The 20,444-nt window shown below is 46.4% G+C and overlaps 1 protein-coding gene across 1 annotated transcript; it reads right to left on the bottom strand.

The window, feature by feature from the left end:
* Positions 1 to 217: 217 nt before the first annotated feature.
* LOC308461416 (keratin, type I cytoskeletal 17-like) lies at positions 218 to 13,043 on the bottom strand. Its single transcript, XM_080978351.1, has 9 exons — positions 12,299 to 13,043; positions 8,992 to 9,120; positions 7,910 to 7,992; positions 6,731 to 6,887; positions 5,797 to 5,958; positions 4,350 to 4,475; positions 2,370 to 2,578; positions 2,067 to 2,095; positions 218 to 662 (listed from the first exon to the last, which is right to left on the bottom strand). The coding sequence occupies exons 1-9, from the start codon at positions 12,536 to 12,538 to the stop codon at positions 565 to 567; spliced, it is 1,233 nt and encodes a 410-aa protein (XP_080834477.1). The 5' UTR covers positions 12,539 to 13,043; the 3' UTR covers positions 218 to 564.
* Positions 13,044 to 20,444: the final 7,401 nt, after the last annotated feature.

Here is a 20,444-nt window from a genome sequence, read left to right as displayed (position 1 = left end):
GCTGGGAAGTCAAAAGGGCCAGAGAGTGACCCAGGAAGAAGAAGAAGAGGAGGAGGAAGAGGAGGAGGAAGAGGAGGAGGAGGAGGAGTTTGGATTTGATATCCCGCTTTATCACTACCCTAGGGAATCTCAAAGTGGCTAACAATCTCCTTTCGCTTCCTCCCCCACAACAAACACTCTTTGAGATGAGTGGGGCTGAGAGACTTCAAAGAAGCGTGACTGGCCCAAGGTCACCCAGCAGCTGCATGTGGAGGAGCGGGGAAGTGAACCCGGTTCACCAGATTACAAGTCTACCGCTCTTAACCACTACACCACACTGACTGTGCAGGTAAAGGAGAAAATGTCACATGTTGACTTGAAGGCCCTCCCCCAAACCCCATCTCAGAAACCACAGCAAAGCAGGTCCTTCAGCAGAAGCAAAAGACTCGTTTTATTTGAAGACAGAAGTCTGGGCATGTATATAATCAGCTTGGCAGGAAAAGTCATGCAGAATCGTGGCCCCAGCGCCACCCGCCACCATCACCCGTCTTCTGCCAGCCCTTTCTGTGGCCAAGCCAGCCTCGTTCAGAGCTGGTGCTCCACCTCCTCCACCCGGGAAGAGACCACCTTGCCATCCACCAGCTCTTCAATGAGAGTCTTCACCCGGCGGCTCGAGCAGGGCTCTGTAAGGATGGGAAGAACAGCCAAGTTAAGTTTTTCTCATTTTTTCAGCCTTAAGTCTAGTTCTGAAAGACCTACATTGGCTCCCAGTACGTTTCCGGGCACAATTCAAAGTGTTGGTGCTGAGCTTCAAAGCCCTAAACGGCCTCAGCCCAGTATACCTGAAGGAGCATCTCCACCCCCATCGTTCTGCCCGGACATTGAGGTCCACCTCCGAGGGTCTTCTGGTGGTTCCCTCCCTGTGGAACACCCTCCCATCAGATGTCAAGGAAATAAACAACTCTCTGACTTTTAGAAGATATCTGAAGGTAGCCCTGTTTAGGGAGGTTTTTAATGTTGATGTTTTATCATGTTTTAAATATTCTGTTGGGAGCTGCCTAGAGTGGCTGGAGAAACCCGGTCAGATGGGCAGGGTATAAATAACGAGTTGTTGTTGTTGTTGTTCTCCACATTGCCATGTCAAATTGCGGGGGAATATTTTTCTTTTCTTTTTTAAGTCCTCATGAAAACCCATCAGCATTTTAGTGTGAATTCCTCCAGCCATCTGCACGTTTGTATGCAATTTTGGCTAATGCACACATTTATTTATTTTTGCAAAGCGGTTTCCTCTGATCAGTGCATCGGCGTGTGCTATTTCCACTGCAGTGTGCATTTTTTGACACATCGCTTGGCTGGAGAACTGCGATGCAAAATCCAGAGAAGTGTGTGCACTGAAGCTATTGAGAGACCTGTCCCTTTGGCTCATGTTCCAAGTCAGGCTGTCTTTAGAGTCTGGAAAGATTCCCCGTCCCCCAACACACACACACACACACAGCCCCAGGACAAACTGCTTAGACAACGCCTGATGGCTTGCTTGTTTTCTCTTCTCCTTCTACAGACGTGTGGCTTGACCCCCTTGCTCAAGCCGTTGTGCTGCCGTACTCCTGATCTCAGCTTGTGTCCTAGACCGTGTAACTGCAAGGGGCTGATAGAAGGAAATGGCTGCCTTTTATGGTTGGCTGTATAATATAGTCTTCCAGGTATGATGCTCATATGATGCTCATAGGCAAGACCAGGTTGGTAGAGATTGCACTGCCATCCTATTTGGAGTGGGGACATGCTGCCCCCTGGTGGGCAGACGGTGATTCAAAAACACTGACTACTATGATCTGATTCATTCTGGGCTGATTTATTTATATTGTGCAGGGAAATCACCATACACTGATTTCATCAATGGGCTTTAGGTGTGCCGTGTGTTTTACTCTAGACCAAAGACTAGGGCTGCATTCCTAGCCCCGTTTAAATGGGAGTAAGTCCCACTGAATTCATTTGTGAAAGATATGATGTCCTGGTTTGCAGTTTCTACGTATGCAAAGATATGCAGGTTTTCCTAATGGGCAGCCCAGAAGCCAAGTTTTTCTGCTTACCTGGGGTAGGCGGTGGCTCAGGCTCTGACCTAAAGGGAGCAGAAAAGACCACTGGGTCAGTTAAAAGATCCCAAAGACTTGGAATCACCTTAAGGCTAGTTTCCCCTAAAGATCTTTTGCACTTCTTCCAACCCTGGAGTTCCCCTGAACCTGCTGCTACCTCCCTCTTGCATGGGGGGGCTCCTGTTTCGGAGACATAAAGATCCACCCTCACCCCTGAACTTCAGAAATATAAGGGATGGTGACCAGCAGGTCCAGGAAGACGGACCCTTGTTTGCTTTCCCCACCCTCAAATCCTCATACCCTTCAAGGAGGTGCCGATAGGTAGCAATCTCCTGCTCCAGCCTGTTCTTGATGTCCATCAGTCGCTTGTAGTCCTCCGCTTGGTTCTGGGCATCAGATCTGAGCTGGAACAGCTCGGCCTCCCTGGCGCTCACAAGATCACGCAGCCGCGAGATCTCTACCCCGTAGCGGGATTCAGTCTCGGCCAGGGAACCTTCCAGGGCCACTTTCTGGAAACAAAGAAGGAAGTTTGTTATGTACTGAGTTGAATAGGATCCAAAATGCAGCAGTCTGATTGGTCCTAGAACAATGCAGCAGTATGATTGGTCTGCAGGAGCCACCCAATCCGGCTCCAGATGGAAGTGAATCCACAACCTGATTGGCCTACAGGAGAATTCCGGAATTAGCCAATCACGTGCAGCCCATTGTGTAAATAATGTATATAAAGCAGATACTTTGAGGGGACATTCATTCCTCCTCACCACTATGAGCTGAATAAAGAGCATGAGATCCACTCTCGACTCTGAGTATATTTCAAAGTTGCTTTGTGAAAGTCCCAAGCAGATGGCCGGGTGCCTTGGCAGAGTCCTTTTGTTATCTCTATTATATATCCTGTCTTTCCTGCAAGGAGCTCAGGGCTTGAGGGCACCACAGCACCTCAACCAATCTCTGGTGTCCAAAGTTGTAGGGACACATGAATGGTTGCACACTCCTATTATGCTTACAAGGGAACATGTGACGGACGACTCTCCTTCTCCAAAACCAAATCACTTCCCCAAAGTTGCCTAAATTCTGTGCCAAGGCACCTTCTGGGACCCGCATACATTGTGTGAATTAAATTATGTGTCCCCTAGCCATGGGCACAGGCTGTCAGGGAGTTGACTGAAGAGGAGGAAGAATGGTGAGGGATCTCCTCACCCCCTTCTCCTGTAGCTTCCAGAGAGAAGGAAGGCAGTCTTGATTTACAGGAGGGCTTGGAGGGAGATAACAGCTCAGAGATAGGTGAACGGCAGAGTTAGGCAGAGTTAGGAGAAGGTGGAGGGGAACCAGAGCAGCTAACTGACACGTCTCTGGACAACATAACTGACCCCCCAGCCCAAAAAAACTGGAGTTCATTAAGGGTGCAAGAACAAAGAGTGAGAGACAATTGTCCGTGGATGGACACCGTAGAAGCAGGTGTTGTTGCTAGAGGGGGAAGGGGGAGGAGCTCAGTGCGAGCAACTCCATTATGGAGGAATGACCGGAATTCCTTGTCTTTGGCATGATGACTGAATAAATCATACGTAAGAACTTTCTTGTTTCCTCCCTGCCTCTTGGTGCCATTGGGAGGGAGGGAGAGGATTCCTCAAGCCTGACACAGACTAAGAGATATGCAGTGTGCTGGACTTCTGTCCCTCTCTCTCTTCTAACTGGGAACTCTGTTCCAATGCACACATGCACACATAAAGGTAAAGGGTAAAGGGACCCCTGACCATTAGGTCCAGTCGTGACCGACTCTGGGGTTGCAGCGCTCATCTCGCTTTATTGGCCGAGGGAGCCGGCGTACAGCTTCCGGGTCATGTGGCCAGCAGGACTAAGCCGCTTCTGATGAACCAGAGCAGCACACGGAAATGCTGTTTACCTTCCCGCCGGAGCGGTACCTATTTATCTACTTGCACTTTGATGTGCTTTCGAACTGCTAGGTTCGCAGGAGCAGGGACCGAGCAACGGGAGCTCACCCCATCACGGGGATTCAAACCACCGACCTTCTGATCGGCAAGTCCTAGGCTCTGTGGTTCAACCCATAGCGCCACACACCCAAATTGCACATAGACAGTCGAGGCTGTCTTAAGGGCTTAAGGGCCAGAACTTGATTTTGCGTTAGTTTAAAAAAAGAGGAAGCGAAAACAGAGATTTCCAAATTCCTTGTCAAACATGAGCAACCACGGAATCCACATCACTCTGGCGATGCTTTCCGATGCACAGCCTCTTGGCAGCATGGGGAAAGTGGCTGGTACTGACCATGCTGCGGAGAGACTGCAGCTCAATCTCCAAGGCCTGAGCCAGGCGCCTGAGCTCCGTGATCTTCTGCTGAGCTGCCTGAAGAGCTTCGTGGCTGACAGCAACCTCCTGGTTGAGTGCATCCATCTGCAAGACAAAAGAAGTCCTCGTTTCTGGTGCAACCTCCCCACATCCTCTTCCAGCCGGACAGCTTAGGTAGAAGGGCCTTATGGTGTGTTTTTTAATCAAATCAAAATTCTGCATCAATGTTAATTCAGCGTATTTTTTTAAAATGGCAGAGTAATTCAGCATTCTGAGCCAACCCATCTCCCCAAGCTTCCTCAGACAAAACAGACAATGCAAATTAAATGCATTTGTATGTGTTTGTTTCTCTGTATTGATGTTCTTAATTTTGCTCCCAGGGAACAATGCAGGAAACCGAATGCAAAGCGCTTAAACTTATGTTATTCACCAACTCTGTCTGCCCTTCCTTCCTTTGGCATCAGAGATTTTGCAAAACAGAGGGCACTGCCCAAACATTCTTAAGCTTAAACTCAATAAGGACCGGAAACTTTGGGAGGCATAGGAAGGAGGGGGAAGTTATTTGAATGCTCAGCATTCGAATACGTAAATGTCAAAGCACAGAAAAGGAAGCTGCAGCTGGAGCAGAATTCAGCACATGACGTTGCTACTCTGTCTTCCAGAAATGGAAACAGATCCTGAATCAGATCTGAAGGTCATGGAATCGCGAGGTCTTGCCATTCCTGCCAGTAGAAGCCCACTCTGAACTTCATCCCTAAAAGCTGCACAGAAAGAAAATAAGATGTTCTTGCCAGCTAGATTTCTGGAAGGGAAAAGTATGCCGTGTTGTTTTGGAACAGAACTACACTTCCTTAAGGTAACGGTAAAAGGTAAAGGGACCCCTGACCATTAGGTCCAGTTGTGACCAACTCTGGGTTGCGGCGCTCATCTCACTTTATTGGCCGAGGGAGGCGGTGTACAGCTGCCGGGTCATGTGGCCAGCATGACTAAGCCGCTTCTGGTGAACCAGAGCAGCACACGGAAATGCCGTTTACCTTCCCACCGGAGCGGTACCTATTTATCTACTTGCACTTTTGATGTGCTTTCGAACTGCTAGGTTCGCAGGAGCAGGGACCGAGCAGCGGGAGCTCACCCTGTCACGGGGATTCGAACCGCCGACCTTCTGATTGGCAAGTCCTAGGCTCTGTGGTTTAACCCACAGCGCCACCCGCGTCCCAACACTTCCTTAAAAAGGATGTTAAACCTATGCCTTCCTTGGCCAATAGTCATGGATGATAGGGGCTGTTGCTCAGCAACATCCAGAGGGCACCAGGTTAGCATAGGCTGAATATTTACGTGCAAATGCATCCCATCAGCAAGCCGCCACCTCCGCCACCTTTTGCCCCTGAGCCGTTGGTCCATCTCTCCTCGCCGAGCCTTGCCTAACCTGTGACTTGTGCAACGCCTCGGCTTCCCGGTGGTTCTTCTCCGTGACGTCCTCATACTGGTCTCGGATCTCAGCCAGCACTTTCTGCAGGTCAGCGCCAGGCATGGAGTCCACTTCCACGTTGACGGTGCCCCCCAGCCTCCCCTGGAGAGAGGTCACCTCCTGTGGGGCGAGAAGAGAGGCGAGTAGGCACATCCATGGGGAACCGGCCAAAAGCCAGGAAGGGCTGTGAGTCTTGAAGGCTGCTCCCTGCAAGGCCCTTTCCACCTGGCCTAGGGGGTGAGGCCCACACTCACCAGCTCTACCAAAGAGGCTCCAGATGAGATTGGAGGGACATTGTTATGCCTGACAACAAAGCCTAACTAATGGATTCTTTTACCCCATCTTTTTGTGCCTGCCTAACAGCCGTGTCATGCTTATGATAAAATTTTATTCTCTTGTTAATTATGCTGTTTTAAACGGGCAGGTTATATTTGACTTCACTTAGCAGTGTCGTTGTGTGTTTTTTGAAATGTTTAAGTTTTTTGTGTTAACTTTGTTTGTGTTAAATATGTACTCTGTAGTTGACCTCCTTTGTAATGTTTTATTTTGAAATCTTTAAGGTAATATTTTAGTCTTCTGTTAATTATGTTGTTTTGACTGTATACTCTATAGTTGACTTTCTTCGGGTTGTTTTATTGATCTTTTAATATGCTGTAAACCGCTTTGAGATTTTTCTTTAAAATATATAGTGGTATAGAAAATAAATAAATAAATAACTAAGGGCAGAGACTCGGTGGGAGCAAAGGTGAAATCTGCGTCCATTGCTTTCTCCACTGTTGCCTCTGGCTTCAACCACCGCTGGCATGCGGCTCTCAGAATAGTTGAAAAAGCTTCCCGCCACTTGTGTGAAGGCCCTGCTGTTCCTGAGTCCCTACGCCCACCCAACTCTCACCTCCTTGTGGTTCCTCTTGAGGTAGGCCAGTTCCTCTTGAAGGTTGTCCACTTGCACCTGCAAGGTAGCCCGGCTGGTGTTGAGTTCCTCCAGGGCCTTGCGCAGCCCACCAAAGTCCCCCTCCACGGACTGCCGTATGGCCGCCTCTGTTTCCAACCTGAAATGGGCAAATAGGGTCTGTGCAGCATTTTTCGAAGCCGAGGCTCTGCAAAACCACATAACTGAGGGTGTGCTGGGACAATGCTTGAGGTTCTGGTTGTGTTGTCTTTTTAATATTTTGTTGGAAGCTGCCCAGAGTGGCTGGGGAAATCCACAAAATATGCACCCTTAATGGATTCTCTTGAAAACATAAAACCAAATTAAGTCTTATAAGTCTCTGAATGTTTTTTAAGACTATGCAAGTCTCTGAAAGAAGCAATGTAACATATTCTTATCTGGTGAAAACAGGCTGAAAAGCTTTGTTTATGGCATCCGAAGTAGTTCGCAAACAGACGTTGTGAACAGTGATCCCGGATATACCCACTGTTTGGTGGAATTCTTCTTCAGCACAGCAGAAGGATACAAAAATGCTTCAGAAACCCATCTACAGTGGTACCTCAGGTTACATACGCTTCAGGTTACATACGCTTCAGGTTACAGACTCCGCTAACCCAGAAATAGTGCTTCAGGTTAAGAACTTTGCTTCAGGATGAGAACAGAAATCGTGCTCCGGCGGCGCGGCAGCAGCAGGAGGCCCCATTAGCTAAAGTGGTACCTCAGGTTAAGAACAGTTTCAGGTTAAGAACAGACCTCCTGCTCCTGAACGAATTAAGTACTTAACCCGAGGTACCACTGTATATGGTGAATGGAAAAGTATAACAACAATTGCTATGGAGCAGTGGTCATAAAGTTATATTACATTGCTTCTTTCAGAGACTTGCATAGTCTTCAAAGACTTTCAGAGACTTATAAGACTTACGTTTATTTGGTTTTATGTTTTCAAGAGAATACATTAAGAGTGCATATTCTGTGACTTTCAGATAATTCATAAGTTTTCTGTTTATGTGATTTCATATATTTCATATTATATAAAGAGTGTATATTGACATCGTATCATTGTATTTGGTCATTGTGTTGCCTTGGCTGTTACTGTATATACATGATGGACAGAAAGAGGCAGCTAGAATGAAGAGTCCTTACTTCACTCTGAAATCATCAGCAGCAAGTTTGGCATTATCGATCTGTAAGAGCAGCCCAGCGTTGTTCAAGGTCTCCTGCTGGATCTGCAGAGGGATGAAAGAGGTTGGTTAGTCTCCATAATGCTATCCTAGATCTCGGTATGAAGGTGCAGGGGAGGTTGTATTTCCTGAGAATGCTCAGGGGACTGAATCTATCTCAGCACCTACTTCTGTCCTATTATCACAGTACCATCGAGAGTGTCTTAACCTATAGTATATTATCGTGGTATGGGAGCAGCTCTGAAACGGATAAAAAAGCTTTACAGAGAATAATTAAAATTGCCCAGAATGTTATTGGGCTCCAACTACCAACCCTGGATGAGATCTTCACGTCTCGCACTTTGAAGAAGTCACACAATATCCTGAGAGATCCCACCCATCCTGCTCACAACTTCTTTGAACTGTTGCCTTCGGGCAGAAGATATAGGACAATGAAAACACGAACCACACGCCTTCTGAATAGTTTCTATCCAAGAGCTCTGATTGCACTAAATAATGATCTCAGGGCCAGTTGCAAGAAATAGCAAGTAGGGAGTAGGAAGGAATGAGACAGGTTTTTAGGTTATGTTATGCCTTTAATAGGTTATGTTACATTCTGGAGTATGATATGTTTTTATAGATTATGTCTGAATAGGATGAGAGTGTTGGAGATACGTGCAAATGTGTATGTGAACCCGGTCTTTGGGTGGGTGTTTGATTTTCGTTGTTGTGTATACTGTGTATATACGGACAATGACAATAAATTTATCTATCTATCTATCTATCTATCTTCAGGCCACCAGAGAACCAAGCCTGGATACTGACCATGTACGAGTCCAGTGTTGGAGGTATAAAATAGGCCCGGTTTCCACCACCCAGAGGACAGGCTTCTGTTAGTGCAAGAATGAGCCCATCAGTAGACAAAATGGTTTTGTTTTGCAACTGAAAATCTTGCACATCCCTGGAGATGCCAGGGCTTGAATTTGGGAACTCCTCCATGCAAAATGCTCTTGCCACTAAGCTATATCCCTTTGGAAGAAGAAGAATTGGCAATCATCCTGGTACCTTAGACTTCAGGTCAGTGATGGTGTTGAAATAGCTGCTCAGATCCGGAGCCTCCGTTGACGCTCGCTTGAGGTATATCTCCCGGATGTTGTTCTCCAGCTGACTGTTAGATTCCTCAAGGGAGCGCACCTAGCATATGGCAGAGGAAATCAAACAGGGTGGTGAGGACATCAGAATAAAGGGGCTGCTGAACCCCACGAACGACAGGTGTGCTCTCCTGTAACCTGTTTTGACTTTTCAGTCTACTCACTAGAGAGTACAGTGGTACCTCGGGTTACATATGCTTCAGGTTACATATGCTTCAGGTTACAGACTCTGCTAACCCAGAAATAGTGCTTCAGGTTAAGAACTTTGCTTCAGGATGAGAACACAAATCGTGCTCCGGCGGGGCAGCAGCAGCGGGAGTCCCCATTAACTAAAGTGGTGCTTCAGGTTAAGAACAGTTTCAGGTTAAGTATGGACCTCCAGAACGAATTAAGTACTTAACCTGAGGTACCACTGCAGCTTGCAATAGCTTTGGGGTGTAAACAGAGAAATTTCTTCTTTATCTTCCTTTTCTCAGCTGACACTCTCAACTTTCTGTAGGTCCAGGAATCTAATGAGCACAAGTCCTTGCCCGGTTGTTTCTGGGCTGTTGCTTTTAACTATTTCACTCAATTAACAAAGATACTTCCACAAACCTAAGGAACCCTTCCAAGGGTGCATAACAACAACAACCGCCTTGCTTTTTTAATGGTCTCGTTTTGCTTCCAAGCTGATCGGCACAGGACCCACCTAAGTTTGATATTAGAGGGAATGATGATAAGGTATAGATCCTTGCCTTTTTAAAAAGATCCGTAAGGGACGGTCATGGAGAATAGTAGCAGGGAATGAATTGTGAATGTCGTGGAGGGTTATTCACAACATCTGACCCAGGGACATGACCCATGTGTTACAGAAGGTACACATGGACCAAGCCCTGAGTCAACAGGGAACCCAGATTCTTAACTTTCATTTTTTTTAAAAAAAAAGTAAGTCAGTTGGAGATTTCTGAAGAAAGTTAGAGCCCAAAATGCGGAGGCAGCTCTAAGGCTTCAGCGTCAGTAAGGACACTTAACAGTGGTTGCTAAGCTATTAGAGCAAGAGAAGCAGACCACCCCCACCTGGGACTCAGGAGGGACCCACCCAGAGCAACAGAAAAACTAGCAGAGGCTGCTGCAGCTGGGCAAATGCTGGACAGAGGAAGACGCTGGGAATGTCTGTGCTTAATCACGTTCCTCCTTTTCCGTAATATTTTGTTCACTCATAAAATGTACTGCCTCTACAGGGTAAAACAGAACTGGCTGGCTTTGGTTTGCTTTCCTCAGAAGTAATTCTCTTGAAATAATGGCCAGGTGCTTCCTCCCTACTTAGAAAACATGTCACTAATGCAATGTCCGCCACCCAGCCACTAGTGGCCTGCTTGTCATGACTGGGCTGTTATTGATTAATATGCAGTAACCATAAGAAAAAAGATAAAATGAATCATCAAACACCTTACAGCTGCAGAAAATTAAAATCTCTGCGGGCTGTACTTTAGCACAAGGATCCTTTTTTGTTGGTCAAGGATGACTAAATGCTTTGTGTATGTGATTCGCGGAGAGTTGTGAAATCGCATGTATATCTTGCTTCCTGTTCTATATTTGGATATTGATTTCACTCCCGGGAGCTGAAGGCTTCACAACAGCCTTGTGAGGTAGGCTAGGCTGAGAGTCGATAATTCAGCCGCCAAAGTTTGAAACTGCGCATATTCAGAGTATTTTTATTTTATTTTATTTATTTTTTTGCATGTTGCGATTTATCAGGGTTAGAAGCCTTATGTATATATTCCTGTACATGTCAGGACTACAAAACATTGCAATTAAAGCAAGGGGGCTGCTGTGAATGACATTACATACTTGCATTTTGCTTTTCTACACAGGAACTCAACACTGTGTACGTAATCCTCCCCCTCCTTCCACTTTTATCTTTGCAATAGGATCCTGCTACTCCTGTGATTTGTTGTTAAATTGCTTTTAACAATTATTATTTCATATTGCTGCAACCTGCCCTGAGACATTACAGTGAAGGGTGGGTAAGAAATCAAATAAGGACAGTGGTACCTCGGGTTACAGACGCTTCAGGTTACAGACTCCACTAACCCAGAAATAGTACCTCGGGTTAAGAACTTTACCTCAGGATGAGAACAGAAATCGTGCAGCAGCAGCGGGAGACCCCATTAGCTAAAGTGGTGCTTCAGGTTAAGAACAGTTTCAGGTTAAGAACGGACCTCCAGAACAAATTAAGTTCTTAACCCGAGGTACCACTGTACAAATAACAACAGCCTTGTAAGGTAGGCTAATCTAAGCTAATATATGCACATTTAGCAGCAGCTCTTGCCAGTAGTCTGGGGGGGGGGGTGGATCCACGTGGAATGCACTGGGTCCAGGAAATCCTACCCCCAAATCAAGTACAAGCTAACACAGAAATCAAGCCATTTGTGTTGTAACTGCTCTGAGAGCTGGAGGTATATGACAATATACAAATTTAAAAATTGATAGATGATAGATGGAACCCCAAAAGTACTTCCAACAATGTACTGATCTCAATAAAGGAATAACATTTTGCACTAAAAGTTCAGTCCTTGGCCTTTCTAACTGAGTAAGTCCTATTTTCCCAAGTTTCCCAGTTATGCATGATGTTGGATTTCGAGAATGGTAGGGAGCCTAAACTTGTTATAAAGCAATTCCATTTGGCAAAAAAATCCCCCCCCCCCCCCGTTATTTATTGAAGTATCTCATAGTGTTGAACAGACTGCATTTGCAAACATTTGACATTTCTGAAACGGTTGCTGAATGCTGAGTGTGTGAATTTGGGGTTTTCTTCCAGGGAAGATGGCGAAGCAGATCCAGCCCAAGCCAAGCTGTTTTATTGCCTGAGGCAGAACAGCAAATGATGCTTAAGTCAAGGTGCAAAGTGGCCAAGTTGTTTTAGCACCACAAGAGCTCTTCTCCCTGGGTGTGAAGCTGTAATGATCTAAATAAAATAAGTCGCAATTCCCTGCCCTTTCGTGCACCTAATGTCAGCCGCCCGAGGCACATGTCTCACTCTGCCAATGGCAGGGTCGGCCCTGTGGCACAGCTGCCAACACAGACGGAGCAACAGGGTTTAGAAAGCAAGCCCTGCCCCTGTTTCTTCTGCCTTCCGAAAGCGAAGCCTGAGGTAGACAGAGGGACATTTGTACCACCCATGTATCTTGAGGCCAGTTCTCAGCACCCGACTTCCCTGGAAGGAAACTCCAGCTACTCACCCTTTCCAAATAGGCAGCCAGGCGGTCGTTCAGATTCTGCATGGTGCCCTTTTCGTTCATGTCAAAGATGTTCGCCTCCACACTGGCCTGCCCATAGCGCCAGGCCAGGCCGTTCTTTGCTGGGGTGCCCCCATAGATGCTCGATGCTGTCGGAGACCTGCCTAGGCTACGCAGGCTCCCCCCTCGGGAACCCTGGATCCCTCCAGAGAAGGACTGGCTGCGGCTGGAGTAAGTAGTCATGGTTCTCTCTGGCCGCAGGAGGCAATGCAGAGTGGGAGAGTCAGCAGGGTCAGTCCTGGAGAGCTCCCTTTATATAGGCAAGCTGAGGGGCAGGGCTAACTCTTAGCCGTTCCCACATTGGATCATCTCGCTGTCCTTCACAAGAAAGGCATTTGTTTTGGAAAGGGAAATGTCCCTGTAGTCCTCGCTCCCCGAGGCAGATTTGCAATGCCATTGCAACGTCCATTGATCAGATTTGGACCCGGGCCAATTTGTCAATGCCAGATGGTTGCCAAGATAACCAAGATGCAATGTCCCTTTTTCGTCTCCCTGCCAGCAGCCCCTTATAATCCCAGAACCAGATATGAACAGTGGGTGCAAAAATCTCTGGAGGCATGTCCATATGAAAGGAACCCTTGGCAGGTTTGGTCCTGCAAAAACAGGCTGGAGGAAGCGGCTTGTCATGCAAGAGTCCCCGGCCGTCAGGTGTCTTTGGTTTGAAAGAGAACTTTCAGGTAGTGCATATCTTGCAACTTCCAGCTAAACTCCTGGAACTTCTCATGCCACAAATATTCTGGGCAAGGTTTCCTGGACAGGCTGTAGCCTTCTCTGGACAGCAATGACATGGTAGGATGGAGAAACCATGACAGATTCGCACAACTGCTAGTAAAGGAGACTAACTGCCAGTAAGGGAGACTAACTGCTTTATTATAGCATCATTTATTATAGCACTATTATAAGCATCAAACACAGTGCAGACTAAGGAACTGAGCACTCTACTCTTGCAATTGGGGGGTGGGTATTGTGTTTGTTCATTACTATGTTATGTATTTTTGTGTTTTTATATTGTAAACCTTCCTGTGATCCTCAGAGGAAGGGCAGTACAGAAATTTAATAAATAATACTACTAATAATATAGGAAGGCTGTGCCACTTTGAAGACAGATGGTTTTGATGCAGTTTGGTTCCTGTTTCTAGGTTATGCAAACAAACATTCAACAATTATTCCCCCACCATTGCTCAGCTATCACTTTGCAGAGGGTTACGTAATCTAATGCCACCTAAATCAGCCTGCTTGTTTTGATATTTCTTTCCCCCCCCCCACACACACATCATCATGTCATAAGTGTTAGAATTTGCGTATTCCGTCAATGTTAATGCTTTTTGTATTTTTCTTTTATTTACCATTTCTTGTTTGTTTGTTTTTTGGCCCTGTCACTCCAGTATTTAAAATTTATGCACTTCATTTTATATGTAGCTGACAAAAACAATAAAAAATACAGTCATACCTTGGTTCTTGAACAAATCTGTTCCAGAAGTCCATTCGACTTCCAAAAACATTGGAAAGCCAAGGTGCGGCTTCCAATTGGCTGCAGGAGCTTCCTGCACTCAATCGGAAGCCGCGTCAGACGTTCGGCTTCCAAAAAAAAGTTTGCAAACCGGAACACTCACTTCCGGGTTTGCGGCGTTCAGGAGCCAAGACGTTCGAGTCACAAGGCATTCGAAAACCAAAGTATGGCTGTATTTGGGAGGGGAAAACATGTCGCAGAATACATCTGCAATAAAGCATTGCTGGGAGGGGGGCGGTGCTTGGAGCCCCAATCCCTTTTTCATACAAGATCATGGAGCATATTTGAGTTTGGATTCAGAACCATAAAATTGGCACACAGCAAAGCCTTTCCTCCGCACCAGCCCCCCCAGCCCCCGCACTCATGAAGTCCAGATCACAACATTCCCCAGTCAGGAAGGGTGGCTGGGTGGGTGTAAGGAAGGAGAGAGATTTCATGACTGCGGCAGCATGTATCTTGCTTTATTAAAACCATAAAAAGTAGATAGAAAGCTCTTGCAATACGTTGATTCCCCACCCCCACTCCAAACTGTGAACGTTCCAGGATTTTGCTCTCTTCAAAATTCAAATGCACGACATATATTTTTCCTGAAAGCCATTCTTGGCCCACACCCAAGTTAAGAGCTCAGTGGAAGAATGCTGAAAGTGAGGACAGATCACAAGAAAAAATGCAGACATTTCAAGATAGTAGAGCTTGGTGAGTAGAGGCAGGCAGGGTATTGGAAACATCAGCACAGGTATGTGGAATTTTCCAGTGCCCGGAATGTTCCGTGGGTTTTTCCACAAAGTGGCGTTCTGAATATGGAAGAAAGAATACGGAAAAATCCCTGGCCATAGCAGTTTCGGCAACACATTCCAAAATACGGGTATGCTCACATTAGAAGCTTAAAACGCATCAAGGTCATTTCCCCCCACAAACTGCATTTTAAGCACTGTGTTGTTCACATCAGAAGAATGTCTTCGCCCAACACACAGCACCATTTTGGTTTCCCTGCCCCTACAACCCCCCTACTACTGAAACTCCTATTCACAAAGTTGTCATGTACACATGTGCAACAGCTGTCTCAAATTTCGCTTCACTGTTTCCTCTGCATTTGGTTTTCTAGCTGTACTGAAACTGGTTTTTTGGGGGGGGTGCGGGGGACACACCAAACAGCAGTGTTTGCCAACAAACTACAGAATCGATATGGATCGTGGCTAATGCTGGAGGCAGAATTAGTGGTAATGTGAACATACCCTACATCTTTGTAAGTGTGACACGCTAAAGACACTAGTCAAAATAAACAGCCACAACCTACACACATCAAAATAGCCCTAAAGCAAAGCAATAGCTTTCAATGGGGCAGTTCAAGAATACATAGGAGTGCTTTCTTTTTCTTCCCTGCCATTTGTTATTTCCTCCACAGTAGAAATTGAGACTGTAAATGCTTTGGGGCAGAAAGCTGTTCAGCTTATGTTCCTTTGCAAAGCGCCATATACGCTGATGGTTCTTTTGATGGTACTGTGACACTGTCCCTGTTAAATGGGTTTTCCCGCGGAAAAGGCAGGAGTAGGTCTCTGCTGATGAAGGGGAGGTGAAGATGGGACCCTCAAGCTGTACAGGTCAGTGGTATTTGGTAATTTAATTCACTGAAATTGCAAATGCTTGTATGCATTACTATGTGTTTACATTTGGTTGGTTGGTAACTGAATTCTAGAGCGTTCTCTAGTAGTTCTCATGCGATTGGGAGCACTGCTAAATTGAATAAAGTTTTGCAGTGCTTCTCTACTTGAAAGAAAGAGAGCAAAGCTGCAGGAGAAGGTAAAAATAGAAATCTCTCATAGGAGCTGCAAGGCATGGCCTAATTGAGATACAGATGGCTGCGTGCTGAGCTCTGGAAAGGGAGGAAAATAAGTTGCTTGGACTTTAGAAGAAGAGGCCCATGCTTGGACAAGCATGCAACTGTAAATATTATGTTTGAATTCATCTATAGGTTTCTGCCACTTGAGGGCAGAAAGTGAGGAGGAATTAAAGAACCTTTTAATGAGGGTGAAAGAGGAGAGCGCAAAATATGGTCTGAAGCTCAACATCAAAAAAACGAAGATCATGGCCACTGGTCCCATCACCTCCTGGCAAACAGAAGGGGAAGAAATGGAGGCAGTGAGAGATTTTACTTTCTTGGGTGGCACTGTGGGTTAAACCACAGAGCCTAGGACTTGCCAATCAGAAGGTCAGCAGTTCGAATCCCCACAATGGGGTGAGCTCCCATTGCTTGGTCCCTGCTCCTGCCAACCTAGCAGTTCAAAAGCACGTCAAAGTGCAAGTAGATAAATAGGTACCACTCCGGCGGGAAGGTAAACGGTGTTTCTGTGCGCTGCTCTGGTTCGCCAGAAGCGGCTTAGTCATGTTGGCCACATGACCCGGAAGCTGTATGCCAGCTCCCTCGGCCAATAAAGTGAGATGAGCGACGCAACCCCAGAGTCGGTCACGACTGGACCTAATGGTCTGGGGTCCCTTTACCTTCACCTTATGTTGGAAAGTTTAAAAAAATGTAAAATTATTTTAAAGTTATTCATGGTGTTCAAGTCAGAATCTCCTTTGTTGTAACTTGAATCCATTGGTCCGAGTCCTACCCTCCGGAGCAGGAGAAAACAAGCTTACTCCATCCTCCTTGTGACAGCTCTTCAGATATTTGAAGATGGCTATCATATCTCCTCTCTTTGAAGTAGATCAGCAAATATTTTGGACTCTCGGTTATTTAATACTGACAACTGACTCGCTAGATTATAGCAGAATGAAAGGTAGCTAGGACTGGTTTTTTGTGCAGAAGGGCTGTGAGCTCTGTTGTTCTGGTGCTCAAAAACCATTCCAGGGTTTAGAATTTAATGAAAAGCATAACACTTTTGCACCTGTTTCTGGATGGTGGATCTCAGGGTATAGATTCCGCAAACCTGAAGTCTGCCTTCCCCGCCATAGAGTAAAAAATAGGTAAAGGACCCTAGACGGTTAAGTCCAGTCAAAGGTGACTATGGGGTTGCGGCGCTCATCTCACTTTCAGGCCGAGGGAGCTGGCGTTTGTCCACAGACAGTTTTCTGAGTCATGCGGCCAGCATGACTAAACCGCTTCTGGCACAACGGAACACCGTGATGGAAACCAGAGCGCACGGAGACGCCATTTACCTTCCCACTGCTGTGGTATTTATTTATTTACTTTCACTGGTGTGCTTTTGAGCTGCTAGGTTGGCAGGGGCTGGGACAGAGCAACAGGAACTCACCCCATCGTGGGGATTTGAACTGCCAACCTTCCAATCAGCAAGCCCAAAAGGCACAGTGATTTAGACCACAGCACCACCCACGTCCCTGCCATAGGACACCCACCACAGCATCCCTATTCAAGCAGAGCCCTTTCATCTCCAGCAGAGAGAGGCTGCAGCAGCTATCAACCAGCCAGTCCTACTAAACCAGGCTCTTCCCCCAAGTAAGGAGGTCATTGTGGAAAGAGGCTTCTGTGTATTGCTGAACTGAGAACCAGTGTTAAGTCAGATGCATAACTCACCGTGCATCAAAGTGTGGCTGCAAAGCCTTCATTGGAGACACATTTTGATGCATGTCTCCATCCATATTCCGGATTAATACTGTAATAATGTTATGAGTTGGGGGGGGGGAGTAGGCTGTATGCAGAGATCCTTCTAACCCCTGGATCCAGCAAGTGTTAAAATATAAGCCAGGCTAGCTTCAGTGTTGGCAGATGGGTGTGTGGTAGTGAGAAAAAGGCAAAGGTGAGAGTTGAGAGCGACCTAGAAGTAAAGCAGCAAGCTGGAGAGAGAGTCGAAGCAACGTTTGAGAGCCATGTTGATTTCTGTTTGAATCCAAGGCTGCAACGATGAGAGAAACAAGACCCTTTGGGGGTGCTGATGCTGTGAACCCCTCCATTGCAGGCTCAGGCTATATATATGTGTAAATAAACCATATATCATAAAGACCCCACAGTCTCCGCTGTGCCTCATTGCCAAAAGGAAACACGAACCCTGGGTAAGCGCCTGGAATCTTGCATCGCTCAGAGATTGGGGCTGAGCACTTCAATAACAATAATAATTGCATTTATATCTCACCATTTTCTCCAAGGAACTCATGGCAGCATACACAGTTCCTTTACCTCCCCATTTTATCCTCACAACAACCATGTGAGGTAGGTTCAACTCTTACAAATATGGAAGATCGGAAAAGAGAAAGCCTTCTTTTCGTTGATGAGGATCTTGGAGTTTGTTTGTCTCAAATTAGAACCTGTGTAAGTGAGATTACCCACCAAAAGCAAGCTCACACCTCTCATCGAGTCTGTATACATACTTAAGATGGGTATGTAAGAGGCGTGTATATTTTGGGAATGATTCGTGTTAAGTAGCTGCATTGTTTTATACTTTCTGGATGTCCCATGGTCCTATTATAAGGCAGTTGTGTTTTATGTTAAAAATCAAGCACTGCTAGGAATTGTTTCTTTTTGTTTATTGTATTTCTTATCAATAAAAAAATTGGTGTGCCACAAACCAATTTTTATTCTGAGTGGCTCGGAGGAAAAAAGAAGCACCGTAATCTGACTGAATGTGAACTCCTATACAAAGATAAGATTCACACCTGTTGCTGCTTCGCTGTTGCCTCTGGTCCCATCCAATATTGGCATTTCCCATGAGTGAATGCCCCCCTTAGGCAGGTAAAGGTTCTCTACTCTTACTGGATGGCCACACCAACTTGGTGTGAAGTGGGCCAAGCATGCCCTCAGCTCCAGAGAAACAAAGGGCATAGTTGGGCACAGATAGAAATCAGTGAGCTTTCTGCCACCAGGTGTAATGGAGCAAACATTGCCAACCACCAACCCGCCCAACTTCTCAAGGCTAAGGCCATGGGATGAAATAATGTATGTTGACTTCCAGGACCGGCTCAGGCAAGCATTGCAACCCTGAACCCATCCTTCGGACCTGACAACAATCATCTCTAGCTTATTTCTGCAAGATATTCCCGCCACCACCCCTAAAAATTGCGTGGTCGGAAGGAATGTTTTGCCTGGAGGCAGTTCTGGAAAGGTGGACAAGACAAAACAGGGGCGAGCTGCCTTTTAAGGTCATTCCAGGATATTCCCTCTCCAGCCTCCTTTGTGGTTTGCAAACGGTGAGGCCGGCCCTGGCAAGCCATGACGCAACTTTCCAGGGAAAAATAGGATCCCTCCTGACGCGGGATGCGCCTCTCTCCCTACCTCATTGGCCAAGTCAGGAGAGCCATCGGGGATGCACAGCTCCGCTTCTTCTTCTCATTGCCCCAGTGTAGGATTACTGTGCCACAGATCCTTTTACACAGCCATGGGCTGCAAGAGCAAAGATCTCACAAGGACGTATGGAACAACTTATTGGGGTGAACTCAGGGGCCCAATAAGCTATATAGGAGGAGGGGCAGCAAATTCAAAGTATTTGAAACAGATTGCTGCTTCTTTTCCTCCCTGTATTAGGTTTAATTTGAAGCCAGGCTCATCAGGGGATAGATCGAAAACCTCGTTTCCAGAATACAACATATAATGATTTAGGGATGGGGAACCAAATGCTCCCCTCCAGGCCTCTCTATCTGGCTCTTTCGACTTCCCCCAGGCAACACCCCTCCTCATCTACACATCTCTGCTTTGCACCCTCTCTGGTAGCTTATTTGCATGGCTGTACCCTTGACAAGCGAGACGCGGGTGGCGCTGTGAGTTAAACCACAGAGCCTAGGACTTGTCAATCAGAAGGTCAGCGGTTCGAATCCCTGCGACGGGGTGAGCTCCCGTTGCTCGGTCCCTGCTCCTGCCAACCTAGCAGTTTGAAAGCACGTCAAAGTGCAAGTAGATAAATAGGTACCGCTCCGGCGGGAAGGTAAACGGCGTTTCTTTGCGCTGCTCTGGTTCTCCAGAAGCGGCTTAGTCATGCTGGCCACATGACCCGGAAGCTGTACGCCGGCTCCCTCGGCCAATAAAGTGAGATGAGCGCCGCACCCCAGAGTCTGTCACGACTGGACCTAATGGTCAGGGGTCCCTTTACCTTTACCTTTACCCTTGACTAGTAGTCTAGTACCACTTTTGCTAAAGCTGCCATTCAAAGGGTGAACCCAAATTTTTTTATCGCCAGACACATTTCTTCCTGTCTGCCCTGCACATGGGAAATTTCTAACTAATGCAATGTATGCACCAAGAAATGGAACACGTTTTGCACGGGGATTGTGTTCAGAGGGTGGTGCATGCATGCAAAAATGTGTATACCTGCCTTGTGGGCAATTAACTTGTGGGATTTCAGCTGGCCAGCTTTCAAGTACGCGAGGTTGAAGTCGCACAAATTAATCACGTGTAAGGTGCAATCATAATGCGTGGACAATACCAAACATTTGGGAAGGTTGAACCTACAAGCATGTATACGCTTGCAACACACGAGTTGATCCAATGCGAAGCATCACTTCCCCTTTTGCATAAAATAATCAGATCAGACACTGGGGATGAAAACAGGCACCAGGCATTTAAACCATGACAAACAGAAAGAGTTAATCCATTCTTAAGCTTTCACCTGCATTGACTGACTGAGCCACATT

This window comes from Podarcis pityusensis (assembly GCF_964106645.2).
Source record: "Podarcis pityusensis genome assembly, chromosome: 13".
Classification (NCBI taxonomy): Eukaryota; Metazoa; Chordata; class Lepidosauria; order Squamata; family Lacertidae; genus Podarcis; species Podarcis pityusensis.
This window is presented reverse-complemented; position numbering and strand designations above follow the sequence as displayed.